We start from the raw sequence: 15,406 nt of genomic DNA, 5'->3' as shown, positions 1-15,406 counted from the left end.
TAGTAATAACTGCTCAGAACACCTCAAATAAATAGTCTGATGCTCTAATAAGCAATTAAGCTCGCAAATAGCAGGTACCAACTAATTATGGGTCACTGCATTAAGTAGAAAGTCTCTTGAAATAAAGCAATAGGTAAAAATAAAATGACATTTTTTATTTGTTCAGAATGCTTGTTTTTAAAGTTAACTGAAATTAAAAACGGTCTGTTTTCCAGTGAAGTTAACACCCAAAACAATTTACTTCAATATTAAAATTCTGTTAACAAAACTAGACCTATATTTAATCTCAGCTGATATCTGAAGTTATATATACACACTATACAATGACATCTATTCTTTTTATCAAAGCACACCCTCCCAATCAGACACAGAAATACAGACGTAACAGCGTTACTTTCATTTTTTTCTACTCGAGTAAAAGATTTTAATCTCTAGAATTCATAAACTCAAAACTGTTGAGACAAATTTATTTTTTTCTTGTTCGTGTCTGAAGAGGAGCTTCTTTCTCTAAGAAATTTTACATTTTATAATCTTTCCTTTGAAATAGAAGAAAGATATGGAATCTCCTGAGTTATATATGCAGCTCATACATTCTTTAAAAGTTATTTTTTAAAATAATACAAATTAATCATATATATCCATAATACACATCCTTGCTATTCATATATTTCTTTAAGCAACATTCAAGTATATTTGTGCTTTGTACGTTTACATTACTTTAGAGCCTACTTTTAGCTTTCAATAAAACTGTCTGTCTATAAAGATTTCTCAAATATTTAATAAATGAGGCAAAACAGCCATTAGGAAAATATAAACTGCTATTATAGATTTTTCATCTATCATTTTTTATGCATTTCCTGTCAACCATGTCATTTCCTGTTCTTCTGGGAAGCGATACATTTTTATCTCTGCAATCCCAACACTGTTGCTTCCTCAGCACAGCAAAACAATCAGTATAGCACAGGGGTTCTGGACACACAGTATTCACTCGGCTGCATCTGGGGTAGCAGTGGACTCGGACAGTGTTGGTATTTGCCATTTCCAGTTATTTCAACTGCAGGACCACCTTAAAACACAAAGTCGGGGGGAGAAGGAATTAGGTTATTCCAGAATGATGCCCTTATCTGCTTAACGAAATGCTCTGAGATCTCTGAAGACTGGACAACGGATAACAAGCAAGTACAATGCACAGTAACTGATGGTGCGCACCTGCCTAGATCCACGGCTGAGAACCAATTCCATTTGTATCTGCCTCTACCACACCCCCCCGCAGACAACCCCTTCAAAAGCCAGGCTACCAGGGTGGCTCCTAGGCACGTGGACCGTCATCATGGCACTAAAATGACTGAGTGACTTCAAAGTAGAGGGAAGCTGAATATACCAGGGTTTCAAAAAGAGCTGGGCACCCAAGTAGCTCAGGTGGTTAAGCATCAGACTCTATATCAGGTCAGGTCTTGATCTCAGGGCCACGAGTTTAGGCTTCGCACTGGGTTCCACAGTGCGTGGAGCGTACTTTAAAAAAAAAAAAAGGGTGGGGGGACCCCTGGGTGGCACAGGAGCTGAGCGTCTGCCTTCAGCTCAGGGTGTGATCCCAGGGCCCTGGGATCAAGTCCCGCATCGGGCTCCCCACAGGGAGCCTGCTTTTCCCTCTGCCTGTGTCCCTGCCTCTCTCTGTCTCATTAATAAATAAAGTCCTTAAAACAAGACAAACAAAAACAGGACCAAGAAGGTTAGTTGGGGCAAGAGCAGTTGGTTAGAATACGTGACCCTGATCACTGAGACCAGATCTAGAGAAAATGCTGAGCAATCATGAAAGGAACACGTGTATATAGAGACAGTTATTTTTATTTTTTTCTGACAGCAATTTCTACTGTTTAAATATGATTTTTCTCATTAAATACTGAGAATGGTTCTTGTTATTTAGGCAATCCTTTGTATGTGTAAAATTTTTAGTCATTCATTAGTTTTATCTCAACCTGACTTGTCATAATAACTGCAAGTCGTATTTTGTCTCCCATACTTAGAGGATTATAAAAGCAATTTTATTTGTGTAGTTAAATAAGACACTCCTTTTGTTAAAGTCATAACTACATATAATCATAAAAACTCTTCAGATTCAACTAATTTCATAGCATCAAGGTAAATATTTTTTATCATTATTGAGCATTGAGATAAAAAAATCTAGCTCTTAGAAAAGCATTATTATTCTATCAAAAATCAGTACTTGATAAATTATGCTCAAAACTAAGTAGTTAAAATTATAAATTATAATTAATTTAATGTCTAAAACTAGAGATGCAGAACATAGCAACAACAATATCCTTGACATAAAATATCAGGAACAAAAGAAATAGGACAATTATGAGTTTTTCTTCTATTGTTCTAAGGATATCAGTCAAAACTTACGCATTTTAAATACACAATTAAAATACCTTATTAGCTGCTTCCAAGGAACTTATTAGATTCTGCAGCTCTTCTTTACTCATTTCAACGGAATACGGTTTGACTTCACCATTTTCTTTTATGTCTAGATGAAGGTTTAAGAGTGGCATTTGTAAAGTAGCGATCTTGTCACTAGACAGTGCAAGCTGTTTAAAATGAGGAAAATGGTAATTAATAAGTAGCAAAAAAGATGACATTAAATATGCATCACAGCTTATATTCAATACATTTTAAAAAAAGAATACTCCTGCTTGCTGTCAATACAGAACAAGATGGAAGAAATGAAGAAATCCATGCTACACCAACATGTATATGAAGAATAGACAGAGAAAGGAGGATGAATAGAGAGGAAGACGACTAGGGAAAAGAGGACAACCAGGCCAAAGTCTGTGGTATAAGCAGAGATGCAGAGCAGAGTGACAGCTGGGAAGGGAAATGCTGAATGGGTCCAAGGCATCACGACACTGAGAATTCTCAAAGAAGTGTGACAACACCAAGAGGATGAAAGTCCACGTACAAAGATAAAACTAAAAACACTGGTAAAGCCTGAGCAATGAAAATGCTTAATTCACAATGAGCTAATTCTCTAAGTTATTGATGAACACGTTATATCAAGGGGAGCTTGCATGGCTCAGTCAGTTAAGCATCTGCCTTGAGCTCAGGTCATGATCTCAAGGTCTCCGGTCGAGCCCCACATCGGGGTTGAGCCCCACATGGGGGGGGGGGGGGAGTCCCTGCTCAGCAGGGAGTCTGTTTCTCCCTCTCCTTCTGACCCTTCCTCCTGCTTATGCTCTCACTGGCACTCGCTCTCGCTCTCTTTATTAAATGAACAAATTGTTTTAGAAATCTTAAAAACAAAATAACGTGTTATTAAGATACTACCTTCAATTACAGCCAGAACTGTAATTCAGCAAGAAAACTCAACACATTTATCCCACTTCCTATTTTCTGTCTAAAGAGAATCCTAGAGGAAACAAAAGAACCAAATATTTACAATACTAATAATTTTTGAAACAAGCACCATAGCTTCACTGGCAGATGGCTATGGGAAGATCAATTCTCCTGGAATCTGAGCTAGAAAACTCCACAATACCTGAATGTTCAAAGTGCTCCTACTGGCCAAAATTTACTTGTACCATTCGTTACTTGTACAATGACTGGAAAGGAACTACTTCCCTAACCAACGTCCTAGGAGTGCACACACTACAGAATCGAATCCTCACATATCTCTCCTCCATTCTGTCTTCAAAGACCAGGACTCATTAATATCTGACATTTGGAAGTATCAAAGATGGTCTACCCTACAGATCATTCTCCTCCTTAGTGTGTCCAGCAAGTGGTTTCTCAGTCTATGGTTGAGGACCACCAATGATGAACACACTACCTCAAAAAGAGGTTAAATAATCTTCAGATACTGATTGAGGTAAAAAAAAAAAAAAAAAGTTCTCTTTAGGTTGAACTCATCTCACTACAAACACACCCGAGACCTTGGCCTTTGTCCTAGCCTCTGAAGCCACAGAGCATGTATCAATTCCCTCATCCACACAGATGATTTTTAGTCCTTTAAAGATATTTTTCTACTTAAGTTTTTCTTTTCTGGATACATGGTCTCAAGTGTTTCAAAAAACCTGCATGTACCATGATTTTAAGTTTCTTTCATTCTTTTTTGGTTTGGCTCCAATTTGTTTAAGTATCTCTTACATCTGGCGGCCAGAACTAAAATTATTACTAAATTAACTAAAAAGATTTAATGAATGAAAACCGAATTAGAACTACCCATTGCTGAAACACTGCATCTCTAACAACAAAACGTAAGACTGAATCATCATACTGTTGACTCAGGCCACATGTAGCTAATCAAAACTAAGTATTTCTCATATAAATTACTTTTGGCATATCTCTCATATCTTTTATATTAAGTTGGTTTTATGTAAATAAAAATCCTCTACCTAGGTTATCTCTGCTCAGTTTATTCTGCTTCATTTGGGCTATTGCTGTAATTTGCTGTAAAATCATCTTAAACTTTGATTTATCAAATTAATAATATTTAACAGATCTCAGATTTGGTGAGCATAATGTTCCTAAAAATGTTGAAGTATGGGCCAAAACCAGAATCACAGAGACCTCCTTCCTGGCTAAAACAAATTCATCTGGTTTTGGTTATTTATCCAGCTATGACTCAAATAGCTACATGATTTTTCCACAGTTTTCTCCGCTTTATGCACAGACAATATGAGGCACTTTATCTAGTTATTATGCTGAAATGAAGGAACACAATGTGTTTCAATACAACCTCCCCATCTAGGTCTATGAACCCTATACAGCATGGAGAGTTGGTCTGAAATTGTTCTTTATGAACCCTACTAATCACGAGTCCTTTTTCAAAATATTAATTTTAAGTGCTCTTTTAATAGCACATTACAGATTTTTCCCCCTGGAAGCAGAACCACATTTACCAATCTCAGAAGAGTATGTAAAGTCTAGAAAGTTCTAGCCAAAAATACATGTTGAATACATACTACTCTGCTACTTAAAATATTTAATGATTTACAGCTCTAGTTAACGAAATTTATTATCAATGTAATGTCCTTACATATTATTTGGATGTTTGTACTGTACTAAATTAATGTAAAAATGTAATTTTTTGACAATGTATTCTTCAAATAACAGAAGTTTTAGATGTATATTATGAAAAATAAACCTTTCTATTCAGAAAATGAGATAGAAAAGATACATGCCAATAGATTCTCACCTTTAACTGCCAATCAAAATCTTGTAGTTGTGCAGAAGAAATATCAACTATTTCTTTTAACAGAGCCTGCTTGATTTCATCTTTCCTACTTTTCAAGCATTTCATGATAGCTTGTTGATGAAATGAATTCAACTGATTCAACTGCTGAGATATCTATTAAAAATAAAAGTACACAGAAAATAAGTGAAAGGGTCTTTCTGTTTAAAATGTGAACACAGAGTTCCACTCCCCCTTCACAAACTCTTTAAAATGACAATAAAAGAAAAAAATATTTCTGTATCTATGAAAAGAATAAGATGAGAAGGTATAACACAAACAAGAGATTTCAACACATTTTTGCAAAACAAATTAAAAGAGCTGAGGGATCAAGTAGCATGGAAGCAAAGACCACAAAAGCTGGTATAGTTATTCTAAAATCAGACAATGTAGTCTTCGGGGCAAGAAGTATTACGAGAAATAAAGAAGGGCCCAAGGGCCATTCAACAGGAAGAACCACCATAAATTTGTGTGCACCTAATAGCATAGTTTCAAAATATATAAAGTAGCACAACTTGGCAGAATTAAAAGGAGAAATGGATAAATCTACCATTATAATTAGAATGTTAACACATCTCCCAGTAACTAAACCAAAAAAAAAAAATCAGTAAAAGTTAAAAACTGAAAACACTATCTTCCTTTAGCCTAGTTGACACAAACATTACACTCAACCAACTACATGAATACATATTATTTTCAAAAATATATGGTTCACCAAAATGAACCATATGATGAGCCATGTGGCAAATTACAATAGATTTCAAAGGACTGCAATCAAACTATATTTTTTACCATGGTATAATTAAGTGAAAATTGATTTAAGAAGTTACAAATATTTGAAAATTATACAACATAACACAGTACTAAGAAAGGTATAAAATTAATCTTGTGTAAACTTTTCCAGAGAATAAGAGAAAAAATACTTCCTAATTCATTTTATTAGACCAGAATAAAATTTGACATCCTGAGAAGTACATTACAGAAAAGAAAAACTATGAGCCAATACTACTCAAAAACAGATGCAAAACTCCTAAATAAAATACTGGCAAACCAAATTAAGAGATATTATGACCAAGTGGCATTTATTTTGGCAATGCAAGTTTAGTTTACCATTTAAAAATCCAATGAAAGACACCACATCAACAAATAAAGGAGGAAAAAAACATCAAACTTAGGGGAAAAGCCTTTAAATAAAATTCAACAGTAACAGGTTATCCTATAGGTTTTCTAGATACTCGGTATCTAGAAAATCATACAGCTAACACAATAAATGATAAAATAGTGAATACATTCTTCCTAAGGTCAGGAATAAGATACCGCTATGTTTTTTAACACTGTCTCAAAGGTGTTAGTGCAATTAGCTAAGGAAAAAAAAAGGTATTAAAATTTAAGAAGGAAATGACTGTATACCAAAAAATCCAAAAAAAAAAAATGTTTTGTAAGCTGTTAAACAATTTTTTTAAAGATTGTAAAACATGGTATAAAGATATAAAAATTTATGTTGTTTCTACATTCTAGCAGCCAACAATTGGAGAACAAAATTTAAAAACATCAAAAATATTACTTAGAAATAAATCTAACAAGACCTCTATAACTGAAAACTACAAAATATTAGAGAAATTGAAGTAATCCAAATAAATGGAATGTTATACCGTGTTCATGGATTGGGAGAATATTAAGCCCGTAAATTCTTTCCAAAACGATCTAGAGATTCAGTGCAATCCCCAGGCTATATAACTTAAATGTGTCACCCCAAAATTCCTATGTTGAAATCCTATCCTTCACTGTGATATTTAAAGATGGGGCCTCAGAGAGGTTATTAGGTTTAATAGGTCAAAGGGTGGGGAATCTCTCAGTGACACAAGAGAGCATGCTTCTGCCCTCTCCCCTCACCAGTGTAAGAGACACAAGAAGGTGGTCTGCAGCAAGAAAAAGGGCCCTCTACAGGGAATCAAATCAGCCAGCAGCTTTATCTTGTATTGTGAGAAATAAATTCTTGTTGTTTAAGCTATCTAGTTTATAGTATTTTGATACAGCAGTCCAGCAGTTTTTTTCATTGAAATTGACAAGCTGATTTCAAAATGTACATGAAAATACAGAGGATTCATAATAACCAAAGCAATCTTGGAGAAGCAGGGCGTTGCAGGTCTTCTGCAGTACAGACAGCTTTAATTCTACAGTAATTAAGACAGTGTAATACTGTGAAATAGAGACAAATAAACTAATGGAGCGGATAAAGAGTCTAGATACAGACCCAAACATATACAGTTACCTGATTTACAACAAAGGCTGCACAAAAATTCTATGGGAGCAAGGATAGTCATTTCAATAAATAGTACTGGGTCAAGTGGCTACTGATGTGAAAAAATGTGAACTCAGTTCTTACTCCACACACAAATATTAATTAAAAATGCATCAGTAACATAAATGTGAGAGCTTCTACAAGAAAACTAACAAATACATTTTCATGACTTTGGCACAAATATTTCTTAAACAGGACCTTGCTAGCACTAACCCTCAAAAGAAATATATACAAAGCTGGATTTGATCAAAATTCAGAACTTCTGTTCACAAAAAGACACCATTAAGAGTGAAAAGGCAAGCCCCATAATCGGAGAAGATATTTAAAATACATGATGTATCTAACAAAAAACTCCCATCGAAAGTGATCCAAATCAAAATGAACATATTTAAAACTACATTTTTTTAAAAGGGAGAAACCTAAACAAACATGCCAAAATAATTTTTAACTAAGCTATAAAAGCAATTCAATGGAAGGATACACCATGACCATATAATTTCACTTCAAGATGTCTATCGGAGAAAAGCTAGCCAATGTGCATACAAGGAGACACACACAAAATGTCTGTAGAAGTACTATACATAACAACTAAAGAGACAGTGATCTAGTAGTTCATCAGAAGCGGAGACAGAAAAATAAGTCCTAATTCTTATCAACAAATACTACAAGAGGCTAAAATACATGAACCAGATTTACATTTACCAACACCTGACAAGTCTGAAACACAACATTCCATAAGAAAATTACAAATGGATACATAGGTTATTATTTACAAATTATACGTTTAAACAGCTCAAATAGTTGTATATATTGCTTAAAATGCAAATATTCACACAATATAGAATACAAAACATGTATACCAACTTTACAAGTGGTGATCTCTTGGGGAAGGGTGGCATGCCCAGGTAGGGTTTAGATGTATCTATAATGCCTTGTTTCTAAAATAAGCACACAAGCCTTGTAATGCATAAAGATATTAACAACTGTTTAACTGTGATAATGGGAATGTAGGTGTTTGTTATGTAACTTTTAGTTTTCTTCTACATGATTTAAATGTGTCACAATTTTAAAAACATCAACCAAAACCATAAAAAACAAGAACTTCCACAATCAGATTTGCCTACTCAAAATTATGTGGTTTTTGTTGTAATATAACATATACTTACTGGGGGTACCTAGGAAGGTCAGGTCATGATCCCAGGGTCCTGGGATCCAGCCACACCAGGCTCTCTGCTCAGCAGGAGTCTACTTCTCCCTCTCCCTCTGCACACCCGGCCCCCCAGCTCCTACTCCCTTGTGTTCTCTCAAATAAATGAATAAAATATTTTATTTATTTATTTTATATACGGATGCAATTTTTTAAAATTATTTATTCATGATAGTCATAGAGAGAGGAGAGAGAAGCAGAGACACAGGCAGACGGAGAAGCAGGCTCCATGCCGGAAGCCAAACGCAGGACTCGATCCCGGGACTCCGGGATCGCGCCCTGGGCCAAAGGCAGGTGCTAAAACAATGAGCCACCCAGGGATCCCTGAATAAAATCTTAAAAAAAAAAAAAAAAAAAGTATAATTATACTTCCTGATAATGGCTCTTGTGTGATATAGTATCCTAAAGACCAACTTAAGAAAAACTTGAAAATGATTTACTACTTATTATAAGGTACAGAAATTTGGAGTGAAGTTACCTCTTCATCAGATAAATTTTTACCAACTACAGCTTTGAAAAATTTGGTAATATCTTCTAGAACATTCTTCCATTCTGTTGAATCCCAAACACTGTGATAATCCTGGTAGAGAGGGTAAGCCCGGCCACAAATGCCATCAATTATTTTGTGAAGAAGCTGGAGAGAAAGGGAAATAAATGAATTATAAGTAAACTTGTAAAAAAAATTAATCTTCCCTGTAGGAAACAAATATTATTAGGAGAAGATCATGCAAAAGCAGCTGAGGTTGAAATGTAACTAGAGTTTCATTTTTAACATTATTCTCATTAATTAAAAATTAAAGCTCCAATAAAAATCCCAAACCTTCTATAATTTTGTCCACCTTCGGAAGCTAAAATAATCTCACAGATACACTGTTGTTTCCCCAATATTCCTGAAAGGAAGACGGCGAGAATAAAAGCTTCATCTTGGTATTACTTATTTATTCCAATAATCTTAAAAAAGTATGACTTTTAGACTAAAGTTTTATTACTGTAGATCTATAGACATCATTTCCCTTTACCTCCATTTTCATAGCATTCATATTTACTTCTTTTGGTCCACTCCAAGAAAACTGTCAGTATCTTTCTTTTCCTTTTCTACATTCCTTTATCTCTACCCTACCTTAGTATCAGCAATGGAAATACTAACACTTACATAACTGAACATCGTGATTAACACTGAATTTTGGAATAAAACTGTCTAGTTTAAATCCTAGTTCCGATACTTACCTAAGTTTTAGCAAGTTATTTAAATGTCCTGGGCCTGGATCCTCATGTGTAAAATGAGGGTATCATCTGTCCCCATAATGTTGCTGCAAGGATTAAATGAGTATATGCAAATCCCTCAGCACATTCCTGGCACGGATAAAACACTTAAACAGGGCAGCCCTGGTGGCTCAGCGGTTTAGTGCCACCTTCAGCCCAGGGCCTGATCCTGGATACCCGGGATTGAGTCCCACATCGGGCTTCCTGCATGGAGCCTGCTTCTCCCTCTTCCTGGGTCTCTGCCCTCGTCTCTCTGTCATAAATAAATAAAATCTTAAAAAAAAACCAAAAACTTAAATGTTGCTAGCCATTGTTACAATTCTTCTAATTATTATTATCATTATCACTATTACCACCACTACTACTGTCGATACTGTTTCAAGTCTTTAACATACATTAACTGAGCGCCTACTATGCGAGCACTATTTGGGATAAACGATTAATATGGTTTTCTTTCCCAGGGGATATTTCTGTCTTGTAAAAAGAGTATCTGAACCCAAATAATTTGGAAATGCATTTAAGCAACAAGTCTTCCAAATCTTTCCCTCCCCCTCCCAACCATATTCTACACCATTTTAAGCAATAACTTTATTAACTTTATATAACACCACATATACCAAAATAGAAATGAGCAACTGGTAACCCCACTTCAAAATGACGGCTGATACATTATATGAACAGACTTCTTATTTACCATAAATCAATGAACATTCTCAATTTAAAATTCATTCAAAGTTATCTATATGTACCTCATGTTATCTCAAACTGCTAAAGCAAAACCCAGAACTCAAAATAAAAAATAAAAGTGCTATCTTCTGGAATATAAATGTTTTTATTCATTCATTCATAAACGTTTGTATTCATACATACAGATACATAATGAGCACTTTACTCCAATTGTTAAGTTAATAGAACTACAAAGCAAATATAACCATAATAACTACCACTTAAGGGCCCAACTGAGTACCAGGCACCGTGCTTATAGAAGGTACAAAGGAGAACAGAGAGGAAGTACAGAAAGGTCTGCTTTAAAAGGATGAGTGGAAGGCCATTTAAATAGAAGAGAGGAAAAAAAAAAAACAAATAGAAGAGAGAGCATTTCTAGTCACAAGCAACAGCGTATGCACAGAATGGAAGGGTAAAACTCATGTTCAATTTGAAAAAAAGACAAGACACAAGGCGGGAGAGGGGAGTGGAGGCCAAGTCGTAAAGGGCCCTATTTACAGCGTCCAGGCTCTTTGTTCCCACAGGGAAGCCACCTATTCACATATTTGCATTATCTTTCCATAAATTTGCCAACAAGCTGGGAGACAGAAGAAAAGAAAAAGAGAGGTGGTGAGACCAAAGGCCCCCTGCCTTCAGTTTACCAGGAAGAAATCAAGAGGGGCCTGAGTAGTTGAGGACACTCAGAATGGAGGCCACGAGGTAAAAGAGAAGGAACAGAGGACGACACCCAGAAGTTTAGGCTGAGTGGCTGGCAAATGGTGGTGCCCCCCAACCGACGCTGAGGCTACAACCACAGGAAGAGTAGCTCCGGGAAGGAAAGCAAGGAGGTCAGCCAAGGACACACTGGTTTGGATACCTGGGGTGTGTCTCAGAAGCCTGACACTCAGGGAAAGATTTCTGGCTGGATGCAGAGGTCGGCGTCATCCACCTCCACGGCTGGAAAGGTCGTGGGCCTGACAGGACAAGTGGGCAGAAGGAAGACGGGGCAGAAAGCTAATACAAAGGCTGCAGTCAGCAGATGTGAACGCACGCTCCTCCTCTGCCACTCACTGGACTGACAACGTCGGGCACATACTCCAACTCTGCTGACCTCTCCGTTTCCGCGCTCACAAAACCCCACAGAAGAGCTACGACGGTTCTTCCTGATCCTGATGAGAATCACGCTTATTCCCTTCTATCTCCCCCACGCTCTCCCATGGTAAATGGGATGGAGGAAAAACAAGACGGAAACGCGGGGCTTATAAAAGCTGCCTACCACATGCCCCCCATCCCGTGATGCAGGCTAAGCCCCCACTCCCACTTCACCCATCCTGAATGGAACATAATGGGGCTTATGTAGAAGTGCCTACCACGGATACCGAAGATGCCCACTGAAGCTGGGCACCGAGGTGACTGCCCCCACAATTAGGCCATATTAATTCCCGCCCTCGGTGAACCTGATAGAGACCCCAGCTGGAGCCAGACACAACTCTCAGGAGCTAGGGCTATAAAGCCGAGTATCTACCCCCCAGGGAGCTGAGAACGAGCCAGACCAGAGGTGAGCCAACCGCCAAGCAGCTGTGCAGAGACCTGCGTGGAGACCCCAACTGCTGCGGCACAGAGGAGCAGCAGCAAACCTAGTTACGTGGCAGTTGCAACCCGACGTGCTAGAACCAGGCTCCCGGAGCTGGTGCTGAGGCTCGAGTTTGCACACGCTGCTTTCCTGTAGGGCAAGGCAAAGTTCCTTCAGGTCTTTTCTTCCTTTCAAGGAGGAAGAACCCACCTCTCAGCTTTTCCTCTGAACACAACCCCTGGGTCTTCTCTTCCTTCCACAGGTCACAGTCAAAATCCTCTACAGGATGCAACTACTGCCTCCACGCATCATCTTTTTTTTTTTTTTTAAGATTTTATTTGTTTATTCATGAGAGACAGAGAGAGAGAGAGAGGCAGAGACACAGGCAGAGGGAGAAGCAAGCTCCATGCAGGGAGCCCGACGTGGGACTCGACTCTGAGTCTCCAGGATCAGGCCTTGGGTTGAAGGCAGGCGCTCAACTGCTGAGCCACCCGGGCTGCCCGACGTGTCATCTTTCAAACTCAAAGGCGCCTCCGGTGCTGAGGGTGGACACACAAGGTGCATGAAGACCTGGGCCACTGGCTTCCTACTCGCCCCTCTAGTCTCTCCTAGTCTCTCCGCTCAGCTCACTCTGAATTTCAGCCTCGACCAATTAAGACCAATTAAACGGCAGGTCCTCAAGTCTGTGGGGGCTGGTTTCCTTCCTCCAGCCCCAGGGCTGCTGTCCTTCTGCCTAAAGCACTCCGTCCCTCCTGGCCTGTTTGGCTCCTACGCACGCCTCAGAACCCAACCTGGGGGGATCCCTGGGTGGCGCAGCAGTTTGGCGCCTGTCTTTGGCCCAGGGCGCGATCCTGGAGACCTGGGATCGAGTCCCACGTCGGGCTCCCGGTGCATGGAGCCTGCTTCTCCGTCTGCCTATGTCTCTGCCTCTCTCTCTCTGACTATTATAAATTAATTAAAAAAAAAAAAGAACCCAACCTGGAAGTCCAGCTGTTCCTTTCCTGCAAAGCCTCCGTCTGCCCCCTCAACTCTGGGGCGCTACCTGTCCCAGGAGCTCAGTATACGGGTTAATTCAGCTTGGGGGCCGGGACGCCCGGGTGGCTCAGGGGTTGAGCGTCTGCCCTCGGCTCAGGGCGTGATCCGGGGTGTTGGGATCGAGTCCCACGTCGGGCTCCCCGCAGCGAGCCTGCCTCTCTGTGTGTCTATCATGAGTAAATAAATAAAATCTTAAAAAAAAAAAAAAAAGAATCCAGGTGGGTGTCTGTCGGCCCAGGACACAGGCGGGTCTCACTGCCGGGGGTGCCCTGCATCACCTGCGCGCTCAGCAGCACGAGGCTGGCTGCAGCGGGAAGCCGGCGGGACGAATGCGACCCAGGCTGCTTTCTGCAGGGCCCCGCAGCCGGGCTCGGGGTCGACGTCCACGTCCACGAGGCCACTACTGGTGCGGCTCACCGCTGTGGGGCTTTCCCGCCGCCCCCTCGGGGGCAGGGTGCGCAGCTCCGCGTCCCCAGCTCCTCGCCGCGCCGGGCCCAGGCAGCGCCCGGAATGAATGAGACGGGAGGCCGCCGAGCGCCGGCCTGCGCTGCGGGAGGTCCGCGGGTCTCGGGTCCCCCGGGCAGCGAGCGCCGCCGGCCGCCGGGTCAGCTCGGGGAGCCCCGGGGGGGGCCCGGGGAGGGAGCAACCCGGGGGGGGAGCCCCAAGCCGCGGCGCCCGGAGCCTCAGCGGCCCCGCTCTCCAAGGGGAGCCCGGCGGCCGGACGCCTGACACCGCGTCCCTGCCCCGGGCCCCGCCCGCCCGCGCCGCCCGCGCCGCCCTCACCTGCGGGCCCAGCTCGCCTGGAAGCTTCTGCAGCCGCCACAGGGGCGTCCCCTCTTCCGGCTCCATCCCAGGGCCGAGCGTCAGCCTCGGTCACGTGACGCGGCCCCGCGCCCTCCGGAGCGCCGCTCGCCCACGTGATCAGGGGGCGGGGCGAGGGCGGGGCCGGGCGGGCGGACTCCTGAGCCGCCGCGCGCGTGCGCAGATGCGCAGCCCTCGCGGCCCAGAGGACCCGGGGCCGCTGCCCGGGGCGCGGGAGGCGGGAGGCGGGCGCTGCGGGCGGTGCAGCTCGGCTGCGCGGACGCCCGAGCCTCTCTGCCCGGTGCCGCGCCGGCTCGGGGCCGTGCTCCCCCCTGACCTCGACTGCGGAGGCTCCGCGAGGGTTTCGGGGTGTGCGGGGTTGTGTCCAGACCCGCTGCTCTTCGCAGGCCCCTCTCCAGCCCCTTTCCGAGCGAGGAGGTCAGATGTAGCGGAACAGCAATGCCCGTCCCCGGTTAAACTGGAAATTTCAGAGAAGCCACGAACAATATTTTCTTGACCCGTGTGCCCAAAGTATGGTGTGAGGCATGATTAGGCCAGGAAAGTGCTCCCTGTTTATCTGGAAGTCGGAGACACGTGGTCCTGGATCTTAGGTCAGGCCGAGTCTGAGGTCAGAGCTGATGAGCTCGCACGGACCCTAATGCTGATGCCGATGAGCTCGCAACAAAAAACTACACAGCTTCTCTGTGATTTCTCTCCTCCTTACAGCTGTTATTTTAGAGGGTGGAGAATTTGGTGGGATAAGGCAGTTCTTGCTAGTCAGTCTAATACATTTAATAATAAAAGCAGGGGATCCCTGGGGGGCTCAGCGGTTGAGCAGCTCCCTTAGGCCCAGGGCGTGACCCCGGGGTCCCAGGATCGAGTCCTACATGAGGCTCCCTGCACGGAGCCTGCTTCTCCTCCCTCTGCCTGTGTCTCTGCCTCTCTCTCTATGTCATGAATAAAAAAATAAAATATTTAAAATAATAATAATAAAAGCGGTGAAAACTGATGGAGCATACTGCAGATGTGAGAGTAATTATGTTAGTCTGTGGGCTTTGCAAAGAAAAACTTTATTAGTGACATCCTTCAGTGTTTAGCTTCAATAGCCTTTCTCTACTCTGCGCCCCATCTCTTGGGGATGAAAGCAATTTCTTCCTCTTCTGAATTTTCATGACTGTCCCTCAAAATATTTACCGCTTTCTGGTTCTTCATACATATATGTAAAATTGATGTAGGAACAGGTGAGGGGCAGACGGGGCTAGGCAGGGAAAGGCCCCAGGGTCAGGCTCC

General features: G+C 41.5%; 1 protein-coding gene across 1 annotated transcript; it reads right to left on the bottom strand.

The window, feature by feature from the left end:
• Positions 1 to 140: 140 nt before the first annotated feature.
• On the bottom strand, positions 141 to 14,212 carry COMMD8 (COMM domain containing 8). Its single transcript, XM_055341779.1, has 5 exons — positions 14,099 to 14,212; positions 9,218 to 9,373; positions 5,195 to 5,347; positions 2,433 to 2,588; positions 141 to 1,066 (listed from the first exon to the last, which is right to left on the bottom strand). The coding sequence occupies exons 1-5, from the start codon at positions 14,162 to 14,164 to the stop codon at positions 1,046 to 1,048; spliced, it is 552 nt and encodes a 183-aa protein (XP_055197754.1). The 5' UTR covers positions 14,165 to 14,212; the 3' UTR covers positions 141 to 1,045.
• Positions 14,213 to 15,406: the final 1,194 nt, after the last annotated feature.

The sequence above is a fragment of the Nyctereutes procyonoides genome, unplaced genomic scaffold (assembly GCF_905146905.1).
Source record: "Nyctereutes procyonoides isolate TBG_1078 unplaced genomic scaffold, NYPRO_anot_genome, whole genome shotgun sequence".
Classification (NCBI taxonomy): domain Eukaryota; kingdom Metazoa; phylum Chordata; class Mammalia; order Carnivora; family Canidae; genus Nyctereutes; species Nyctereutes procyonoides.
Note: the sequence above shows the minus strand (reverse complement) of the source record. Positions and strands in the feature narration are given on the sequence as shown.

What these genes read in the sequence shown, in the direction of transcription:
- COMMD8 (XM_055341779.1), bottom strand. Translation starts at nt 14,164, where the DNA reads ATGGAGCCGGAAGAGGGGACGCCCCTGTGGCGGCTGCAGAAGCTTCCA. An exon ending in AAAATTTATCTGATGAAGAG is followed by an intron (nt 5,348 to 9,217) that starts GTAACTTCACTC and finishes TATTTTTAATAG; the next exon opens with ATATCTCAGCAGTTGAATCA. An exon ending in CCTTGGAAGCAGCTAATAAG is followed by an intron (nt 1,067 to 2,432) that starts GTATTTTAATTG and finishes TTGTGTTTTAAG; the next exon opens with GTGGTCCTGCAGTTGAAATA.